Source organism: Chanodichthys erythropterus, chromosome 8 (assembly GCF_024489055.1).
Source record: "Chanodichthys erythropterus isolate Z2021 chromosome 8, ASM2448905v1, whole genome shotgun sequence".
NCBI lineage: Eukaryota > Metazoa > Chordata > Actinopteri > Cypriniformes > Xenocyprididae > Chanodichthys > Chanodichthys erythropterus.
Genome location: NC_090228.1, coordinates 4,807,000 through 4,826,060, shown reverse-complemented (window position 1 = coordinate 4,826,060; position 19,061 = coordinate 4,807,000). Strand labels below are relative to the sequence as shown.

The window sequence follows — 19,061 nt, the reverse complement described above, 5'->3', positions numbered from 1 at the left end:
AGGATTAGTTCAGTTCAAAACTAAAATTTCCTGATTATTTACTCACCCCCATGTCATCCAAGATGTTTTTCTTCAGTTGAAAAGAAATTAAGGATTTTGAGGAAAACATTCCAGAATTTTTCTCCATAAAGTGGACTTCACTGGGGTTCAACGGGTTGAAGGTCCAAATGTCAGTTTCAGTGCAGCTTTAAAGGACTCTATACACGATCCCAGAAGAGGAATAAGTGTCTTATCTAGCAAAACGATCAATCATTTTCTAAAATTTATATACTTCTTAACCACAAATGCTCGTCTTGCACTAGATCTGCGATGCGCCACACATTACGTAATCACGTTAGAAAGAACATCTACGCGTGATGTAGATTGCGTAAGTACCGAGCAAGTGTTTACAAAGCGAATAAGCAAAGACGAAGTCAAGTGGCCTTTACAAAAAAGTAAGACAACAATGTCGGATGATTTTGAAGTTGGAGGAGAAAATGAGATGCCGTTTTTCACTTTACCACGGTACATCCACCTATGTCACGTGTGACCTTTCCAACATGATTACGTAATGCGTGACACGTTGCAGAGCAGTGCAAGACGAGCATTTGTGGTTAAAAAGAATATAAATTTTCATTTTTTTAATAAAATGACCGATTGTTTTACTAGATAAGACCCTTATTCCTCTTCTGGGATCGTGTAGAGCTCTTTGAAGCTGCACTGAAACTACAATTTGGACCTTCAACCTGTTGGTAACCGTTTAAGTCCACTATATGAAGAAAAATCCTGGAATGTTTCTTTTCGACTGAAAAAAGAAAGACATGAACATCTTGGATGACATGGGGGTGGGTAAATTATCAGGAAATATTTATTCTGAAGAGAACTATTCCTTTAAGTAACTACATGTACTTACTGTAGGGTTAGGGTTTGGTTTAGTTGCATGTAATTATGCATCATTTATAGTTATTACTTTAGCAACATATGTAACAATGACACTGTAAAATAAAGTGTAACCAAAAATTATCCTAAATGCAAAACTTAGAGCAACTACACACTCCAGCGTTCATTGTTGCACACACAAACACACACAAATCCCCTCTCTCTCATGGTTTCCTCCCCCTTTTGGGGATCCAGGGACAGTACGATCAGCCAAAGAGCGCTGTGAGCAGTAATGATGTGCGTGCGTGGGCGTCTCACCTCATCGCCGTCTCTGTTCAGAGTCTCAGTGCATCTCCATATCTCAGTGTGAGAATTCACATGCTAAGAGCTGTCACTGCATCCCAGTACCACTGCACCTCTCCAAGTCCTCGCTCATCACTATGGCAACCAGAAAAATGGTTCACCAGGAAACTTTGCCTGCTTTTAAAGGGCCAAAGCATAAATCTGGTGCGAGCATCCTTCTGACGGGCGTGCAAAAGACTCAGGGCGCGCTCGTGCACGTGCACAGAGCGCCTCACAGATGTTTAAAGAGAGGGGAGATTGAGAAGGAGAGAATACGAGAGAGAGAGAGAGCAGTTTAAGGAGAAGAAACAGACAGTGTGATGGCTTAATGTGTGGGCGTTAGGGCTGAATAGATTGGCCTCAGTCACGACAGAAATTAGGATGTAAGAGTGACAGGTAAAGAAGGTGCGACGTCTGTATTCGGCAAAATTCAACTCAACGCAAATCAGTTTCCAATCAGCGAGATTAGGCTTTGCCTGAAGAAGACCTATATAGAGTGAGCGCAACACTCATTCACACATCCACACACACACTCACACATTTTGCCTGTTAGGAAAAAGTGTTCAGTAATCCCTGTAGTGATGCCCAATGAAAATATCCGCATCGAGCCGCTGTACAGAGTTGCGCTGACAAAATATGACACACAGAGAGCCTGAAAAGACACAAATTAATCTTATCTTTCAACAAACACACACTTGAATTCATTCAAGCACCCGGGAACGCACACAATTCACCCAAAGATGTGCTGGAAATCATAAAACTTACCTAATAAAACCAGGGCACACATTCCACACCATCGCGACTTCCTCTACGAGGGTCCGTCTCTGCTCTGTGAAAGTGTATATAAGTGTGCTAATGTGTGTATTGGGAACGTATGTGTGTGAGAAAGAGAAGAGAGGGAGAAAAGAGGAGAGATAGAGGGAAAGGGAAAGAGAGAAATAGAGGGAGAGAGAGGGAAAGAGAGAGAGTGCGGAGGCAGAGAGACTGTTACTGTATGACAGGAATGCTCAGCTCAGCCCACACAGTGCAAGCATGATACACTGACTGTGTGTGTGTGTGTGTGTGTGTGTGTGTGTGTGTGTGCATGAGAGAGAGAGAGAGAGAGAGAGAGTGTAGAGAGAGGTTCAGTCTCCCACTTCTTTGCGTGGGCAAGGCCTGAATCTCACTCACGGTCTCTCTCTCTCTCTCTCTCTCTCTCAACAGCTATTACAGGAGAACTGGATGGTAAAAAAGGGGGATTGTGAATGAGAAAGCCTGGAGGTGGGGAGAGAGGAGAGGAGGGGAAGAAAGAGAGAGAGAAAGAGCCCTGCCGATGGACTCGTGGCTGATTGGTTCTGTTTTATGACATAAAAAGTTTGTCAGCAAAATCGCGGAGCATCAGAAGCTGGGGATGAAAGGTTCCGTGATCGCCATGGCAACACGGCAGATGTAAACATCAGTACGGTTGCGTGGGCGTCTTTTGTTCCGTGTGTGTGTGGGAAAAAAAGTCACAACAATACGATCCTTACGAGAGGTCAGGGTGGTGACATGCAATTATGTAATACGCACGCATGTATCTACAAATTTGAAGAAACTGACATGCGCAATGTGTCACACAAATCTGGTCCAATGTCCAGGTCACATTTCACCCCAAAATCAAAAGAAATTGATTCAATTTTGCATAAAGAAATTGAAGACATTACATTACATTACATTTTGTGTATTTTTTATTTATTTTTTTTGTATCATCTTCAGAGATATTAAGCACATTCACCCCCTAAATGTTAATTTCATGTAATATGTCCAGATGTTTTCATATTTAAAAGAGCTGCAAAAAAGCTAAAAGGCAATTAATTAAAAATAGTGAGTGAAAAATAGTAATAATAATATTACAGGACCTAAAAATAGACTTTCCTTAAACACACACACACACACACACAATATATATATTAGTCAAACCAAAATGTATTCAGACACCATGAACATTTCATTCATTCAGTTTATTCACTTTAGTTTAAAAAAAAAAAATGGTAATACAATATGACAAGATTTCAGAGTTAAACTGTGTCAGAAAAAAATGTATCTTAATTATGTTAGATAAAACTTAAGCAAAACATGGTCAGTTCAAAGTGTCTGAATAATTTTTGGTTCCAAATTTTTATCAATTTTATTGGTAGTCCACTGTATGAAGAATTATTGGGTATAATATGTCAGTTTACTTTATTTTGCTATCCTCACTTACATAAATGAACTATAATGTCCTGCACACACTAGTAAAAATATATCAAAAATGTCAATTATTGGTTTGACTATATATAATTCATAATTTTGATGTTGAAATTTGACATGAAAGCTATTTTAGAACCGTAAGGACTGTTTTCATTTGTGACGTTATTTTCATGACAAGTATATTTTTCACCCTTAATTTTGTTTATTTTGGGATTTTGTTTCTCTATTATTCTCAATAGTGATTCTCATGAGATTCTCACTGTAATACAATTATTTTCTCATTTAATTCAGCATAAATCTGCATAAACAAAGGCAATACATCAAATACTGCCATGGTGTATATTTTCTGCATTCCAGTAATGAGATTTTTTTCATTAGATTGCATTATGCTAATGAGAACTAGGAAGATGCAAAACAATGCATTTAAAAAAAAAAATTTATACATATATATATAATGTGTGTGTGTACATATAGGCTTAATTTTTATTTATGCAAAATATATGTTTACTCCTTTATTTTGATTGAAATATCATCCAGATAAGTTAATAGGTTTCATGCAATTCACCCACAGCTGCAAACACAGAAGGCTCTTTAGGGGGGAGTTTCAATTGGCCTTAGAGCCTGACACAAGCTCTCGTCCCTTCCTAATTAAACGTTCGGGCAAGAAAAACAGCCAGCATCTCTGCGAGCCTCCTCTTAATCACTGAAACTAATAAAGCTTAATGATTTATTCTGAGTATGCGGGAGAAAATGCTTACAGCGGTACAGGAGAATGAGACACTGGGGAAGTGGCACATATTGCACATGGCTACTCGTAACTAACATTATGAAAAGCATTTTAAGTTAGGAGTCGCAGTGCAAAATCCAAAGTGTCCCCGAGCGCAGCTGCACGTGCAGCCCCTCCCATCACTGCTGCGTGTCCCCAGCACTAGGAGGCCCTCCCATGTCCCCAGCACAGAGCTCAGAACTCTTCCGTGTGTGTTCTGTGCTGCGCTGTGCTGTGTTTGGGGGCCACCTCCTGGATGAGTTCAATAAATTCGCTCTTCTCCAGACAGGCTCTGCACTCCTCCCCCCACGAGGCCAAGACTCTCTTCAGCTCCAACACTCGCATTTTAGACAAAGCGTCCCTGCTCCAGTCAAGAACGGGATGCTCTGTTTCATAAGAACAAGAAATGTCCGTTTTAAAACTTTTGAGACAAATATTCAAACCTTAATGCAATTAAGGCCCGTTCACACCAAGAACGATAACTATAAATATAACTATATTTGCATCCACACCAACGAAGGAACGTCTGTTTATTCTGAGCTCACGAGCTGCGGTTTCAAAGTGTGTACAACATGTTTTTGCTGTTCTTGTTGCATTTACACAGCTTTAACCAGCAGATGGCCTCAGTATGCTATGTTTCGACTGAATAGCTAGTGTAATCGATCTAATCTAACAGTGAATTTAGCTGATGAAATCAATATAGTGCAATAAAAACAACACCTAGTCTTTTTCACTGCAACTTCAAAGGAAGCAAGACAACAATAGCACTGGATACCTGATGTAATTTTATGTTACACGGTTTGAGTTAATACTTCTCACCATTTATTCCGAGGGTATGACCGATTGTTTTCCATATATCCGTTTTCTTTAGAGTATCCTCGAAAATAGGGTTTGACTTGTTAAACAGTGGTGGCTTTTTCCGGACCTCGGCGATTAACTTCTCCGCAATGTCGTCCGCCATTTTAAATGTGCGAGCCCTTAAATTAGAATTGATTCTGATTGGCTGTCAGTGTTTTATCGTTCAACAGGTGGAAAAAAATAATTCCATCGATATTGTTTCTCTGTATTGTTATAGCTGTGGTGTGAACTCTGCTATTCTTTTATATTTAAAATTATTTTATATATCTTTATCGTTATCTTTATAGTTATAATTCTTGGTGTGAACGGGCCTTTAAAGTCACTATGAAAACAAAACTGACAGTTGTTATGTTTTTAATGGAATTTTGCTGTATTTATTATAAATGATATATCTGTGCACATCATTATTTTTTTAAATTCATGTTTAGTTTTTAATCAAAATAACTTCCCCTCAATCTTGCAGTGACATCTTTTATCTGATGATGTGTTTACTGGCGTGAGGGCGGGGCAACCTGTCACTCACATGACACCACAGCAACCATAACCATCCAATCATTTCCCAATGGTCAAAATCAAGCCCCGCCCTACAGTGTTTCCTGTTCAAGAAGCCATTGCACTTGGATATATGTCACAATAAGGAAGAAAATACTATTTCATGCCGACTTTAAAGGATATTATATGTGAGTTCACCCTACCATATCTGAGCTCGCAGATCTGGCTGTCCATGCGCTGAAGTTTTTGGCAGATTTTGTGGACAGGAACATGTGCACTGAGGGGGCGGCTCACCTCACCTGTCACTTTGGCTGCAGCATCACTGGAGGCTCCCAGGTAATAGCACTGAGATGAGATGAGACGGGAAAGAATTACCTCATGCATTCAATAGATTTCATACCCTAAACAGCAACCAAAGAAGAATTAAAAACTGAACTGTACTTGTATTTATGTTCTTACTAGTCGATTCTCTTTCCCAGTTGTCTCAGCGCATGCTCTAATCAGACCGTCCTCCACCAGCTCTGGGGACAGCTCTGTGTGTCTGATCACCAGTGAGTTATAAAGCCGCCCCAAAAACCCCACACACACTGCAAAACAGATACACATATAAATAATAAACAAACATTTATACAAGTGGGATACATTCATATGATATTAGTTGAGTCATTCCATGAAACCGGTACGATTTGGACACGTTTATAGATTTTTTACCAAAATGTATTTCTTTTCTGAAAATCCCACAACATTAATGACATATTTAACTTCCAGAAAAACATATTTTCCCATCTCAGGCATCAAATCCCTATTATTATTGGTCACTATTTTAAAGGTGCCCTAGAACCAGTTTTTACAAGATGTAATATAAGTCTAAGGTGTCCCCTGAATGTGTCTGTGAAGTTTCAGCTCAAAATACCCAATAGATTTTTTTTTAATTAATTTTTTAAACTGCCTATTTTGGGGCATCATTAACTATGCACCGATTCAGGCTGCGGCCCCTTTAAATCGTGCGCTCCCTGCCCCCCCGAGCTCTCGACTATAATACAGTGCATAAACAAATTCACACAGCTAATATAACCCTCAAATGGATCTTTACAAGATGTTCGTCATGCATGCTGCATGTATGCGTCGGATCATGTGAGTATAGTATTTATTTGGATGTTTACATTTGATTCTGAATGAGTTTGAGGCTATGCTCCGTGGCTAAAGCTAACATTACACACTGTTGGAGAGATTTATAAAGAATGAAGTTGTTTATAAATTATACAGACTGCAAGTGTTTAAAAATGAAAATAGCGACGGCTCTTGTCTCCGTGAATACAGTAAGAAACGATGGTAACTTTAACCACATTTAACAGTACATTAGCAACATGCTAACGAAACATTTAGAAAGACAATTTACAAATATCACAAAAAATATCATGTTATCATGGATCATGTCAGTTATTATTGCTCCATTTGCCATTTTTCGCTGTTGTTCTTGCTTGCTTACCTAGTCTGATGATTCAGCTGTGCACAGATCGACGTTAATACTGGCTGCCCTTGTGTAATGCCTTGAACATGGGCTGGCATATGCAAATATTGGGGGCGTACATATTAATGATCCCAACTGTTACGCAACACTCGGTGTTATGTTGAGATTCGCCTGTTCTTCGGAAGTCTTTTAAACAAATGAGATTTATATAAGAAGGAGGAAACAGTGGAGTTTGAGACTCACTGTATGTCATTTCCATGTACCGAGCTCTTGTTATTCAACTATGCCGAGGTAAATTACATTTTTGATTCTAGGGCACCTTTAAGTTATAGACACATATGGGAGCTCTCTGAATATTATAAAAAAAATGTATTTGTGATAAAATCAACATTTTCCTATTAATCAGATGTCCCTCACACTAATTCAGTAATTGCAAATATAAAAGTTACATAAAATCTCACACTTTTGCTATACTAAAGCCTGAAATGGGCACATTTTGTGACAGCAACCTCATTTTTTTTCTTCAGAATTTGAACTAAAATCAGTATTCTTATGATTGCTCTGAACATTTCAGACCAAATTCAACTAACTTTAAATTACTTTTTCATAAACTTAAAAAAAAAAAAAAATGCACATAGTATGCATAATATTAAGAAATCATGAATAATGTTGAAATAACAAAGATAATTTTCACAAATAATAGTTTTCTATCGTTAATTGATGTAACAGGGTTGAGTCGTTAAGCCTGACAAACACAATTTCACAACATAATTTAGTTATAATTATTAAAGAAGGTGGTAACTTGCCTTTGTCTGCTCACAATGTTGTTCAGAAGACTTATATGATGTCACTTCCTATTAGTGATGTCACATAAGTATCAGTTCATTATTTTTATGGGGGAGAATGGTTTGTGTAACGGGGTTGAGGTACGGAGCTAAATAATGTGATTTTAATGAATAATCATGAATTTACTTAGATATTTATGGGAATGGCAAAATGAACTGACTTTTTTTCTCATTTTATTATTCATATCCCAAGTACACTTTCAGAGAGGGCCTTGAGGGACATGACAAAATAGGTGGTGTCAACTGAAAACAAAATAATTTCTAATATGAAGATAAAATGTATGTCATGTTTTTAAACAAAGCTTTTAAAATATATTTAGGTGACCCAATAGATAAAATACACTAAAGGTCAGAGGGACTCAAATCGTACTGGTTTCGTGGAATGACTAAGTTATGTAATAACAACAGTAAGTTATAATTCTGCAGAACATAAGCAATGTTGTTGTGAGTGGGTTGTATTATAACACACAATAAATCCATTTTTACATTTTCAAAATATTGCTATTTAACGTTAAATAGTAGGTATACAATTATAGGTGTTGTAAGTATGCAATCCAAACCAGGACTCACATCTTAAACATTGACTTCCTTCAGTAAATATCTTATATTCACAATGTGAACACACTCATGCACTTCTGCAAAATAACCCAGGTGACTATTTTTAAACTTAAGGGCTCATGCGCACTGAAAGCCAAGCCGACCAACCTCACCTTCGCATTCTTCTGCAACAGCAACTGAGAATAAAACAACACATAAAAGCAAAAGTAACGGGGTGGCAAAGGAGCTGGTTAAAGACATGACTTAAAACGCGCTTGTGCGCACTTCTAAGGGAACTTCAATACCCGGCCAGTACACAACACCCACCAGCGTCGCTCTCAGCTGTTTCTAAATCAGGCGCTGCTCTCTTGACGTTCCTGTCGACGTCAGTTTAGAAGTGCTTTGATTGGCTAGAATCGACGCCCGTCATTTGACGTCCATCCCTTCTCATTTGCATGTGCGTACCGGCTTCCGGTAGAATTTGAAGCATGGCTGCCATCGGAGTGCACTTTGGATACACATGTGCCTGCGCTGCTGTATTTAAGGTGAATTTGTTGTGAGTGTATATAAATATAATTAGTTAAATAAACGCAAATGTGTAGACAATAGAAGAAAATATCTAATAGACCTCAATGGTGCTGAATAGATGATGGTGTGACACGCAAACCATACCAGATACAAATCCATTCTCATAAGTGTAATTGTGTTTATAGGATGGGCGAGCAGATGTTGTGGCCAATGATGCAGGAGACAGAGTCACTCCAGCTGTGGTCGCATACAGAGACACTGAACAGGTAATTTATTTACCCAGATTGCTCTCTCATCAGCACCAAACACAGAGAGCCTTTCATACATGTAAGATATATCTCTAGTGTAGTGAATAGTCTATGCACTTTATTTGTATTGTGTGTATTGCATAGTGTGCTTCATTTTTGATAATGGTAGTGTACATGGTTTGTTATTTTGTTTGGCTGCTATTGCACAAGTAAAAACCATACTTGAGTAAAAGTACTGATACCTTACATCGAAAATGACTCCATTAAAAGTTACAAGTAACCAATACGACTTGAGTAAAAGTCTTAAAGTATCTGATTTTAAAAGTACTTAAAGGATTAGTTCACTTTCAAATAAACTTGTCCTGATAATTTACTCACAATCGGCCATTTTTGAAAAAAATACATGGGGGTGAGTAAATTATCATGAAATTTTCATTCAGAAGTGAACTAATCCTTTAAGTATTTTACTCATGCTGAATGTAGTCCCGAGAGACATACCAGTGAAAATAAGAAACAATTGATTCGTAAGATGAGAAATCAAGCGTATTTTCAAATATCAAAATAAAACTGAATACCTCAATGTTGCAATAATTCAAGGTCGACACAACAACCTTTTAAACATCTACAAACTCTCAAGTCTCAGTTAAGCTCAAGTGGCCTTAAGTTAAACAATATCCTTTAAAAAGGTCTTGTCAATATAGCGGATTAATAAAACAATGTTAAGTAAAATTAAATAGTCAAAGTCTACTGTATGTGCTGGTTTGAGCCTCATTACTACCTGCAGTCAATTCCTCATCTAATAAATAAAACATCTGCGATCAGCGACTACCTGCTAATGCACTCACATTCATGTAAAGTATCCTTATTGACAAGTTTTGGGTGAGTAAAGGCAAAATGCACAAGATAGAGTACCTTCAATGCCTTTAGATAGCAATATTGCTTCTTTATAGGAGAAACAAACTGCTGCAGAAAGAGGTAGCTGCCATGAAAAATGTAATTTGTAATCGCATTACTCCTCATAAATGTAGTGGAGTAAAAAGTACATTTACTTGCTCAAAAATGTAGTCCAGTAGAGAGTAAAAGTTGCCAATATCTTTGATACTCATTAGCCAAAAAGATACTTAAGTACAGTAACTAATTACATTTACTCAAGTACTTTACACCTCTGTACATTTATAATGTCAAATAAAATAATATAATACAATGCTGCTGGGGATCTTGGTGCAGCTGTTTTTATTTTAAGTTTTTATTTTTAATTCAATATTTTCAGTATTGTTTCAGAAATATGTTATGTTTTATGGTCTGTTTAATTCAAATGTAAATAACTGAATCAGAGATGCCAGGCTTGAGATGGTCTGATGGTTTTGTTTCATTCATTTGTTTTTCTAGATCGTGGGAATCGCCGCTAAGCAGGGCCGAATACGAAATGCCGCCAATACGGTTGTCAAAGTGAAGCAGATCCTTGGCAGACGGTATTTATTTCCTGTCGTACACTCTGAAAGACAATTCTGATGTTTTCATATTTATACAAACATGCAATAATGCTGTAGATAATTTAGTGCATAGCATTTATTAAGAATAATTTAGTAGCAATATCTTTTACATTTATATACAGTCAAACCAAAATGTATTCAGACACCTTGAACTTTTCATTCATTAATACAGTTTATTCACTATAGTTTAAAAAAATTATAATAAAACATGACAAGATTTCAGAGTTAAACTTAATTATGTCAGATAAAAAAGCAAAACATGGTCAGGTCAAAGTGTCTGAATAATTTTTTGTCCCAAATTTTAATCAATTTTACTGGTAGTCCACTGTATAAAGAATTTCACAGTTTACTTTTTATTTTGCTATCCTCGCTTACATAAATGAACTACAGTGTCCTGCACACACTAGTAAAAATATATAAAAAATGCCTGAATAATTTTTGGTTTGACTGTAAGTAATAATAAAATAAATTCATTGAACTTAACTATTTTTACAGCTTCGATGACCCAGATGCTCAGGCACACAGAGAAGAAAGCAAATGTGTTGTAAGTACATGCTGTTCTAAAAGGGTTAGTTCACTCTAAAATGAAAATTAAGTCATTATTTACTCACCCTGGTGTTGTTCTAATGCCGTATGGAGATTTTTTTAAAAATGTTGCGCTTGTGACAGTGAATGGCGACCAGCATCAAGCTTTTTGAAAAAGCTTGAACTTGGCCGTTGGCCGTCTGTGCTTAGCGTGCATTTGTGACACTTTATTAGCACTGCAGTTCATGTACTCGCCCAGAAAAAGCACACATGTGAGAAATTAAGATAAACAAGTAATACAACTCCTAGAAATCCCCAAAAAGTATCCGTTTACTTTCTTCACCGAGTCGAATATGTCCATACTTGAACTACAGTTGGACAGATGTAGTATTGTCAAAAGTACCGACTTCGATACCAGGTCAGTACTGAAACTTTTTTTTAAAAATGTGACGATACGGTGTTCATACAGTCAACAGATATGTCTGTGATTGGCTACAATGATCAGTGATTCAAAATGCTTTCCTGTAGCTCAGTGGTTAGAGCATGGCACTAGCAATGCCAAGGTCATGGGTTCGATCCCAGGGGATTGCACATACTCAGATACAAAATGTTATAATGCAATGAAAAGTCGCTTTGGATAAAAGCATCTGACAAATGCATAAATGTAAATGTTCAAAAGCATGTTGTAAATAGACACTTTTGACGCTCTTCACCCAGTGCTTACACAGATACACAGGGGAGCGTTTGAAAGCAGGCGTCTATCAGTGGATCCCTAATATATGCTGTTTTCAAGCGCTCAAAGCGTTGATCATTGTAGCCAATCACAGACACATCTGTTGAGCATGTGAACACAATGCCCAATCAAAATGTGTTTAAGAATCCGCTCAAAATGCTAGGGGGAAATACGGCATTAGAAAAACACCAGGGTGAGTAAATGATGACTTGATTTTCATTTTAGGGTGAAAAAAACATAACAGTAACCATAAAATCTGCACCACCTGCTTATTAAAAAGGTGTGTATTTTCAAACTCATTCCCAGGTTGTCAACAAAAGTGACATGCCCAGATATGAAATCGACACGGGTGAGACAACTAAGTATGTGTCACCTGAAGATGTAGCCAAATTGATCTTCCATAAAATGAAAGGTATTGTCTGAATGCTTCATTTTCTTTCATAGTCAGTATGTTTAATGTGAACCACTGATAATCATTTTCTGTTCTCCGCAGAGACGGCCCAGTCAGCCTTGGGTTCAGATGTGAAAGATGCTGTCATAACGGTGCCTTTTGAGTTTGGAGAGATGCAGAAGAATGCGCTACGGTAAGTATCTTACGTTGTCAGACGAATGCTAATGAACTCAAATGATGTAACACGGTTATTTATCTCCAGCAGCTGTGTCTGGGCAGAGTTTATAAGAATCATTTCTGTTTTGTAGGCAAGCTGCAGAAAGTGCTGGGTTCGATGTACTGAGGCTGATACACGAACCCTCTGCTGCCCTTTTAGCTTATGGGATCGGACAGGACTCAACTTTGGGAAAAAGGTACAGAGTTTGTGCATCGTGCGAGTTGAGCTGTTTCTTTAAGCCTCATTCTCATTCCTCTTTTCAACCACAGCCATGTCCTGGTGTACAAACTCGGAGGCACGTCGCTCAGCGTCACCGTCCTGGAGGTGAACAGTGGAATGTACCGCGTCCTCGCGACACAGACGGATCACAGGACGGGAGGAGAGAGCTTCACACATGAGCTCGCACAGCACCTCGCTGCCGAGTTCAAAAAGTCAGTCATTTGTTATTGTGTAATTTTATGTGATTTACATGTATGTCATTACTGGTTTAAATCTTATTTTGTTTTTCATGTGTCTCCAGGAGTTTTAAACAGGATGTGACGGGTAACCCCAGGGCGATGCTTAAGCTCATGAATAGCGCTGATATGGCCAAGCACACTCTCTCCACCCTGGGTAGTGCCAACTGCTTTGTGGATTCGCTCCATGATGGCATGGATTTTGAGTGTAATGTATCCAGGTGAGTTGAAGTTATTTGCAGTCAAATCAGTATTACAACAAATATTGCATATCTGCATGTCATTTTATGCTTCGGTCCTAGAGCCCGTTTTGAGCTGATATGCGCCAGCCTGTTTACTAAGAGTATTCAGCCAATTAAAAGTCTCCTCGATCAAGTAAACCTGACCACCTCTGATGTCAACAAGGTAAAACAACTTTTTTAAAGAGGCCATAATATGCTGTTTTAAGTCTTGATTTTGTTTTGGGGTCTACTAGAATAGGCTTTCATGCTTGAGTGTTCAGAGAGTACCTTATTTGTCACATATTTGCAGCTTCTCTCTTCCCACTCTGTCAGTAACACTCTGGGCTGCGTTTCCTTAAAGCATCGTTGGTGATTTTGCGTTTCCCGAAACCATAGTTCTAACGAACATTCGCAAACACCTTTGCAAACTTATGTGGTTGGAGCTGCTTCTCTTTATCTGTAGTTAGAAGCATAGTTTCTTGTTAAAATGACATGTGAACTCATATCATGCTTTTGAAAACAATAAGCAAGCTAACATTCAGTAAATTCTATATCTTTCATCCCATTTAAAGGTATATACATTTACATATACATATACATGGGTTCGATCCCAGGGATTGCACATACTCACATTGCATTATACTATATATTTGTATCTGAGTCGCTTTGGATAAAAGCATCTGCCAAATGCATAAAAGTAAATGTAAATGCATACAGAAACCCCGGAACTCGCGATGAATCAAACATCAAAAAGCGAACAAAAACAATGAAGTAGTCCAGCGTTTGTTACAGCAGTATGTCAGAAATTTCGTTAGGTGGAGAAAGCTGCTGTCTGAATGAACCGCATGTATACGGGAGTAAAGTGCATGCCAAATATTGCAAAAAAAAAATACTGGCTTTCTGTTAAAAACTACAACTATAGTAATATTAAATACGTTAATCGTGATCTTGACTCGATTACGTTTTTACTTCACCTGCATGTGACATCATTAGTGACAGTCCTTTATTGTTGAAATAACGTGGTTCAAAGATGTGACTGGTTTCAGGAAACAGTCGTGAGTAGCTAGTGAGTTTCAACAACAATGCATTGTGTTATGGTGGTTAAGTATGGAAGGACAAAGGATTCAAAAACATGAATTTTAACACATCAACACATAAAATACACGTATTTCACTCGTTAAATATGGTTATTCGTGCGTCAAATTATTTGCGCACTGATTTTTCATGTGCAAACAACATGTATTTAATACGCGAAATATGCATATTTTACGTGGTGTTGTTGATGTGCTAAAAGTTCACACGTTTTTTAAACCTTTGGGCCTTCCATACTTCCATCAGCAGTGAGTAGTGAGTCTTGTCTCGATTAATACAAAATTTGCATTGGTCAGCTAGACCAGTGTGTTGTGATTGGTCAACCGCATCTATTGTGTTTTGGAAATGCCACACCCCTTACCCTAACACACTACTAACTACTCAACCAGGCCCCTCCCCTTTATTTTGCATATGCCTTGCTTATGCCAGAATTATTTAAATGAGGAATATTGTGACGTGTTTGTTCCCGGAAGAAAACTCAAGACTACTATGGAGGCATTTCAGGGAGTTCAGGAACCGTGCTCGCTGATATTTGTAACTTTGCAGATCTTTTTTAATTCATATTTTATGCATGGAAAAAAATAATAATTTTGTCATTAGTAGTACTGAGACTTTTAGAGTTATTTAATACAAAATTCCCTCTCCAAATAGTAGATTATTTCAGTGTTTTTACCTCTAATTATAGCGAAAATGACATCCCAAAACCTGAAAAAGAGATTAAACCAGTTTGCTTCCTTTCTAAGGTGGTTTTATGCGGAGGATCAGCTCGTATCCCGAAGTTGCAACAGATGATCAGGGATTTGTTCCCAGACGTGGAGCTACTCAACTCCATCCCCCCGGACGAGGTGATTCCGGTCGGTGCTGCCATGCAGGCGGGCATCCTGGTTGGAAAAGACAGCCTGGCACTCGGAGAAGATTCCATCACTGTGGACTGCTGTGCCAGCGACATCACGGTTAAGGTGGGGAACTTCAAATGATCAATACTATAGTGTTTTAGCACATAAGAGCATATTGATCTGTAGATTGTGTCTTTCAGGAAGTGGATGACTCCGGAGCGGAGGTTTTCACAGTTTTGTTTCCATCTGGCACACCTCTCCCTGCCCGCCGTCAGCACACGCTGCAGGGTCCTGGCAGTCTGTCATCAGTGAGTCTGGAGCTGTACCAGGCACAGCAACCAATCGCACAGGTTGGCACCCATTTTCAGACATTTCAGTACAAACCTAAAATAAATTATGGTAAATTAGATATTCAGATTGTATTGTGTGCACTAAAGCATTTTGGGTGATTTCACTTTAAGCTTAATTACTTTGAATGTGACTGTGGTTTATTTTTCTAGATTGTACTTAGAGACCTGGAACCTAAAGAGGAGCTGCATGACATTGTCACGGTGCTGACAATGAAGAGGTAATGAAATAAATGAATAATGTTATTCAGCAAGGATGCATTAAATTCATCAAAAGTGACAGTAAATTACTTTAAGATTTCTATTTCAAATAAATGAAAAAAATATGTACGACAAAAATATTAAGAAGCACAACTGTTTTCAACATTGATGCTTTTTTTTTTTATTGTAGTATTTCATAATTTTAATGTTTTACTGTATTTTTTGATTAAATCAATGCAGCCTGGGTGACTTCTTTCTGAAAATTAAAAAAAATGTATAGCGACTTCAGTCCTTTGAACTGTAGTGTATATTATACGTCAAACATTGCTGTTATTTTGTTGCACCTTGCAGCATTTTTGCATTTATTCTACACTGAAAATCTGCTTGTTGCTAAAGTTGCACAATTGAGAATCACATTTTTTTTTTTTTTTTTATAGAGATCATGATTTTAAATACACAACTAAACAAAATAACATGCAATTTTGGTTCTAACAAAATGTTCAATTTGAATAATTCAATGACTCATAAATACTTGTTTCATTACTGAATGAATCAGCGATTTTTGAACTAATCTTTTGAATTATGATTCATTGACATTTTTAACAGTCACTTGTCGCCATCTACTGGTGTAATGATGTTATTGATACAATCTTTATTTGAACTGTAAAAGGATTAGTTCACTTCAGAATTCAAATTTCCTGATAATTTACTCACCCCCATGTCATCCACGCGTGACCTTTCCAGTGTGATTACGTAATGTGTGGCGCATCGCAGAGCTAGTGCAAGACGAGCATTTGTGGTTAAATATATTTTTTAAAAAATTATTTATTTTTTTGGGAAAATGACAGATCGTTCCGCTAGATAAGATCTGGGATCATGTAGAGCCCTTCGAAGCTGCACTGTCGGTAACTGTTAAAGTCCACTATATGGAGAAAGATCCTGGAATGTTTTCCTCAAAAACCTTAATTTCTTTTCGACTGAAGAAAGAAAGACATAAACATCTTGGATGACATGGGGGTGAGTAAATTATCAGGAAATTTTAATTCTAAAGTGAACTAATCCTTTAAGTTACTTTTCAAACGGTGATTTACTCTATTTTGATCACTTCAGTGTTCATATCTGAACTATAAACTGTTATATTCTGATTTACTGTAACAGAAATAACAATACTGGATAGTTGAAATGACTGTTGAAGCTGTTTCATATCTATAACTTGCATGACAACAGCTCTCTGGATCAGCGGCAGCGCAAACACAGATTTGAATGTTCGCTGTGATCGTACTTGTCAAAGGTTTAATAGACAAGGCCGAATTGTTGTCATTTAGGAATAAGATCACGTGGGTGTTTGAATCGAGATTTTCGATCTTTTAACGATTAATCATGCAGCTCTACTTATTTTGTAGCTTGTGTTATGTACTATAAGTTCAATAATATCACCTACTTAAAAAATCTTGTATATTTATGTGAACTTTTTCTACTTTCAGAGACGGTTCACTGCACATTACATGCACAGAGCAGGGCAGCGGCAGATCCGAGGCCATTACCATAGGAACAGCTGCTGCAGCGTCTTAACCTTCAATCACACTGTCAACGTAATTCCATATTGTAACCTAAACACCTGCATCTCATGCTGTTTGAGGTTTTCCAGCGCTCTAGATTCCTCCAGACATTAACCGAACAAGAACTTGAACTTGATCGCTTCAGTTCAAGGAATAGCTCACCCATAAAGGAAAATTATTTACTTATTCTCATGTTGTAGTTTTCTTTGGAACATGCAAGTAAAATTATTCTGCAGGTTTTGCTATACAACAACCGTTCATAGTGACGAAAGGTAAATGATTTAATAATGACAGAATTTTCCTGTTTGGGTGAGCTATCCTTTTAAATGAATATCCAGTTTTATTTGTATACCTTTTTGATTTTTTTTTTTTTTACCTGCAGTCGTCTTGTTCAAGCCTGTTGTTTGTGACCAGCAGGCTTACTGTAGTTGTTCTTACCATGTGCCTTTATGTACCTGCATCACATCATTAGATTAGTCATGAGATGATGTGACATGCAAGACTGGTGGATTAAAGGAAGCCTGATACAATTTAAAGCATGCACAACCTTATTAGACTGAAGAATTGCAGGTTGTAGAGACTGGGAGGCAGGTGGTGTCGTACAGGGAGGAGATGTGTGTGGCTCACTGATGCTAATCTGGTGCAGTCACAATGAGCAGGTGCAAAGTTATTGTTTTAAACGCTGTCATCTGTAACTAGCACGCAATAAAGATCACTGAACGCAACAAACCCTGAGTTTATTTTCAGTACAGATACTTGCTACATTCATGGCGGGTCGGAATTTTTGCAGTTACAAGATTTCAAATTTTAAAAACCATTCAAATATTCTTCGATTTCAAGTTGGAATTTTATGAACATTCCAAGCATCTCTTTCTTGGGCGTCGTTACATTGTGTAAAAGTAACTAAAATTGCCTTGACATATTTCAGTTTGAACTGTTTTAATATAACCAATGTTACTTGGTGTGCTTTTATTTTTTCTTAAATTTTCTTTTTTCGAATGTATTGAGTTGAATTAATGTACAATGTTAAATATTATCCTTTTATCAACAACCGCTGCACATGGATCAGTTGTGATGTTAAGTTGCCATAATGACACCGTGTCTATACACCCAGGGGCCTAAAACTAACTTTTTGCCTCACCTGGCAATGGCTGGTGACTTTACCGGCCATTAATATATATATAATATATATATAATGTTATTGCAAAAACAGGCAGTTATGACACCCAAATTTTAGATGCCAGTAAAAAATTCACAATTCTGTATTCTAATTTCAATACCACAGCTAAAACTACTAGCCTAACTAATATAAATATAAAACATTATTAAATACAAGTAACAGCAGTTTTTAGAAAGAGACATTGATTAAAGTAATCAAATGTAAAATAACACTGGATAGTCTTCACTTGATAAATTAAACATAGATTAAACCTTATTTAAGTTATAAAAGTTATTCAGCCAAGAGCAGTGATTGATTTTTATTTTTTTTGATTGATTAACATTACAAACAGACGGCAGCAGAAATAATAGGCTGCTGTCACTTTAAGACCTAATGCACGGATCCAATATACTGATACACATGTGCTGTCTTGCTCTACTGTTTACGTTCACCCAAGCCATAACCGATGTTTACTAGGATAACACAATTGTTGGCAATTTTGTGTGTATTTGTCCATTCAAATGCAAAAACAGGAGCTCAATTCAGTATTTGCGCACTGTTTTAGGGCTTTCTGGGCGAGCGCTATAGATGTATGCACACAAAACTTTCCACACAACACACGAGTAATGAATTGAGTTCTATTTCGCATCTTCTTGCACTTGAATATTTAAATTGGCAA

The 19,061-nt window shown here is 37.4% G+C and overlaps 3 protein-coding genes across 5 annotated transcripts in view; 1 reads left to right on the top strand and 2 right to left on the bottom strand.

The window, feature by feature from the left end:
* shank3b (SH3 and multiple ankyrin repeat domains 3b) overlaps positions 1-2,169 on the bottom strand; it is a 41,365-nt gene extending 39,196 nt beyond the window's left edge. Inside the window, exons 1-2 of one of the 2 annotated variants that reach the window (XM_067391534.1) lie at positions 1,966-2,169; positions 1,177-1,852 (exon numbers count right to left, since the gene is read on the bottom strand). The gene's annotated coding sequence lies outside the window, so the exon portion shown is untranslated. The remainder of the gene's footprint in view (positions 1-1,176; positions 1,853-1,965) is intronic. The other variant, XM_067391535.1, reaches the window with a different exon arrangement.
* A 400-nt stretch (positions 2,170-2,569) lies between these two features.
* cdnf (cerebral dopamine neurotrophic factor) lies at positions 2,570-8,713 on the bottom strand. The gene is made up of 4 exons (XM_067391544.1): positions 8,551-8,713; positions 5,984-6,111; positions 5,728-5,869; positions 2,570-4,560 (listed from the first exon to the last, which is right to left on the bottom strand). The coding sequence occupies exons 1-4, from the start codon at positions 8,636-8,638 to the stop codon at positions 4,370-4,372; spliced, it is 549 nt and encodes a 182-aa protein (XP_067247645.1). The 5' UTR covers positions 8,639-8,713; the 3' UTR covers positions 2,570-4,369.
* Positions 8,714-8,794: 81 nt separating this feature from the next.
* Positions 8,795-17,942, top strand: hspa14 (heat shock protein 14). Of its 2 annotated transcripts, none has more exons than XM_067391542.1 (14): positions 8,795-8,922; positions 9,091-9,171; positions 10,543-10,625; positions 11,142-11,190; positions 12,211-12,316; positions 12,398-12,488; positions 12,604-12,708; positions 12,782-12,943; positions 13,033-13,188; positions 13,270-13,372; positions 15,024-15,239; positions 15,317-15,466; positions 15,617-15,684; positions 17,149-17,942. In XM_067391542.1, the coding sequence occupies exons 1-14, from the start codon at positions 8,866-8,868 to the stop codon at positions 17,234-17,236; spliced, it is 1,515 nt and encodes a 504-aa protein (XP_067247643.1). In that variant the 5' UTR covers positions 8,795-8,865; the 3' UTR covers positions 17,237-17,942. The 2 variants fall into 2 exon arrangements, with proteins under 2 accessions (XP_067247643.1, XP_067247644.1); XM_067391543.1 differs by having other exon boundaries at positions 8,898-8,933.
* Positions 17,943-19,061: the final 1,119 nt, after the last annotated feature.

Excerpts from the sequence above, each read along its gene's own strand:
- cdnf (XM_067391544.1), bottom strand. The coding sequence starts at position 8,638 with ATGTCTTTAACCAGCTCCTTTGCCACCCCGTTACTTTTGCTTTTATGT. Across the intron at positions 6,112-8,550 it reads TGTTGCAGAAGAATGCGAAG|TGTGTGTGGGGTTTTTGGGG; the intron begins GTGAGGTTGGTC and ends TCTGTTTTGCAG. Across the intron at positions 5,870-5,983 it reads CTGGGAAAGAGAATCGACTA|TGCTATTACCTGGGAGCCTC; the intron begins GTAAGAACATAA and ends ATCTCATCTCAG.
- hspa14 (XM_067391542.1), top strand. The coding sequence starts at position 8,866 with ATGGCTGCCATCGGAGTGCACTTTGGATACACATGTGCCTGCGCTGCT. Across the intron at positions 12,317-12,397 it reads GATCTTCCATAAAATGAAAG|AGACGGCCCAGTCAGCCTTG; the intron begins GTATTGTCTGAA and ends TGTTCTCCGCAG. Across the intron at positions 15,685-17,148 it reads ACGGTGCTGACAATGAAGAG|AGACGGTTCACTGCACATTA; the intron begins GTAATGAAATAA and ends TTCTACTTTCAG.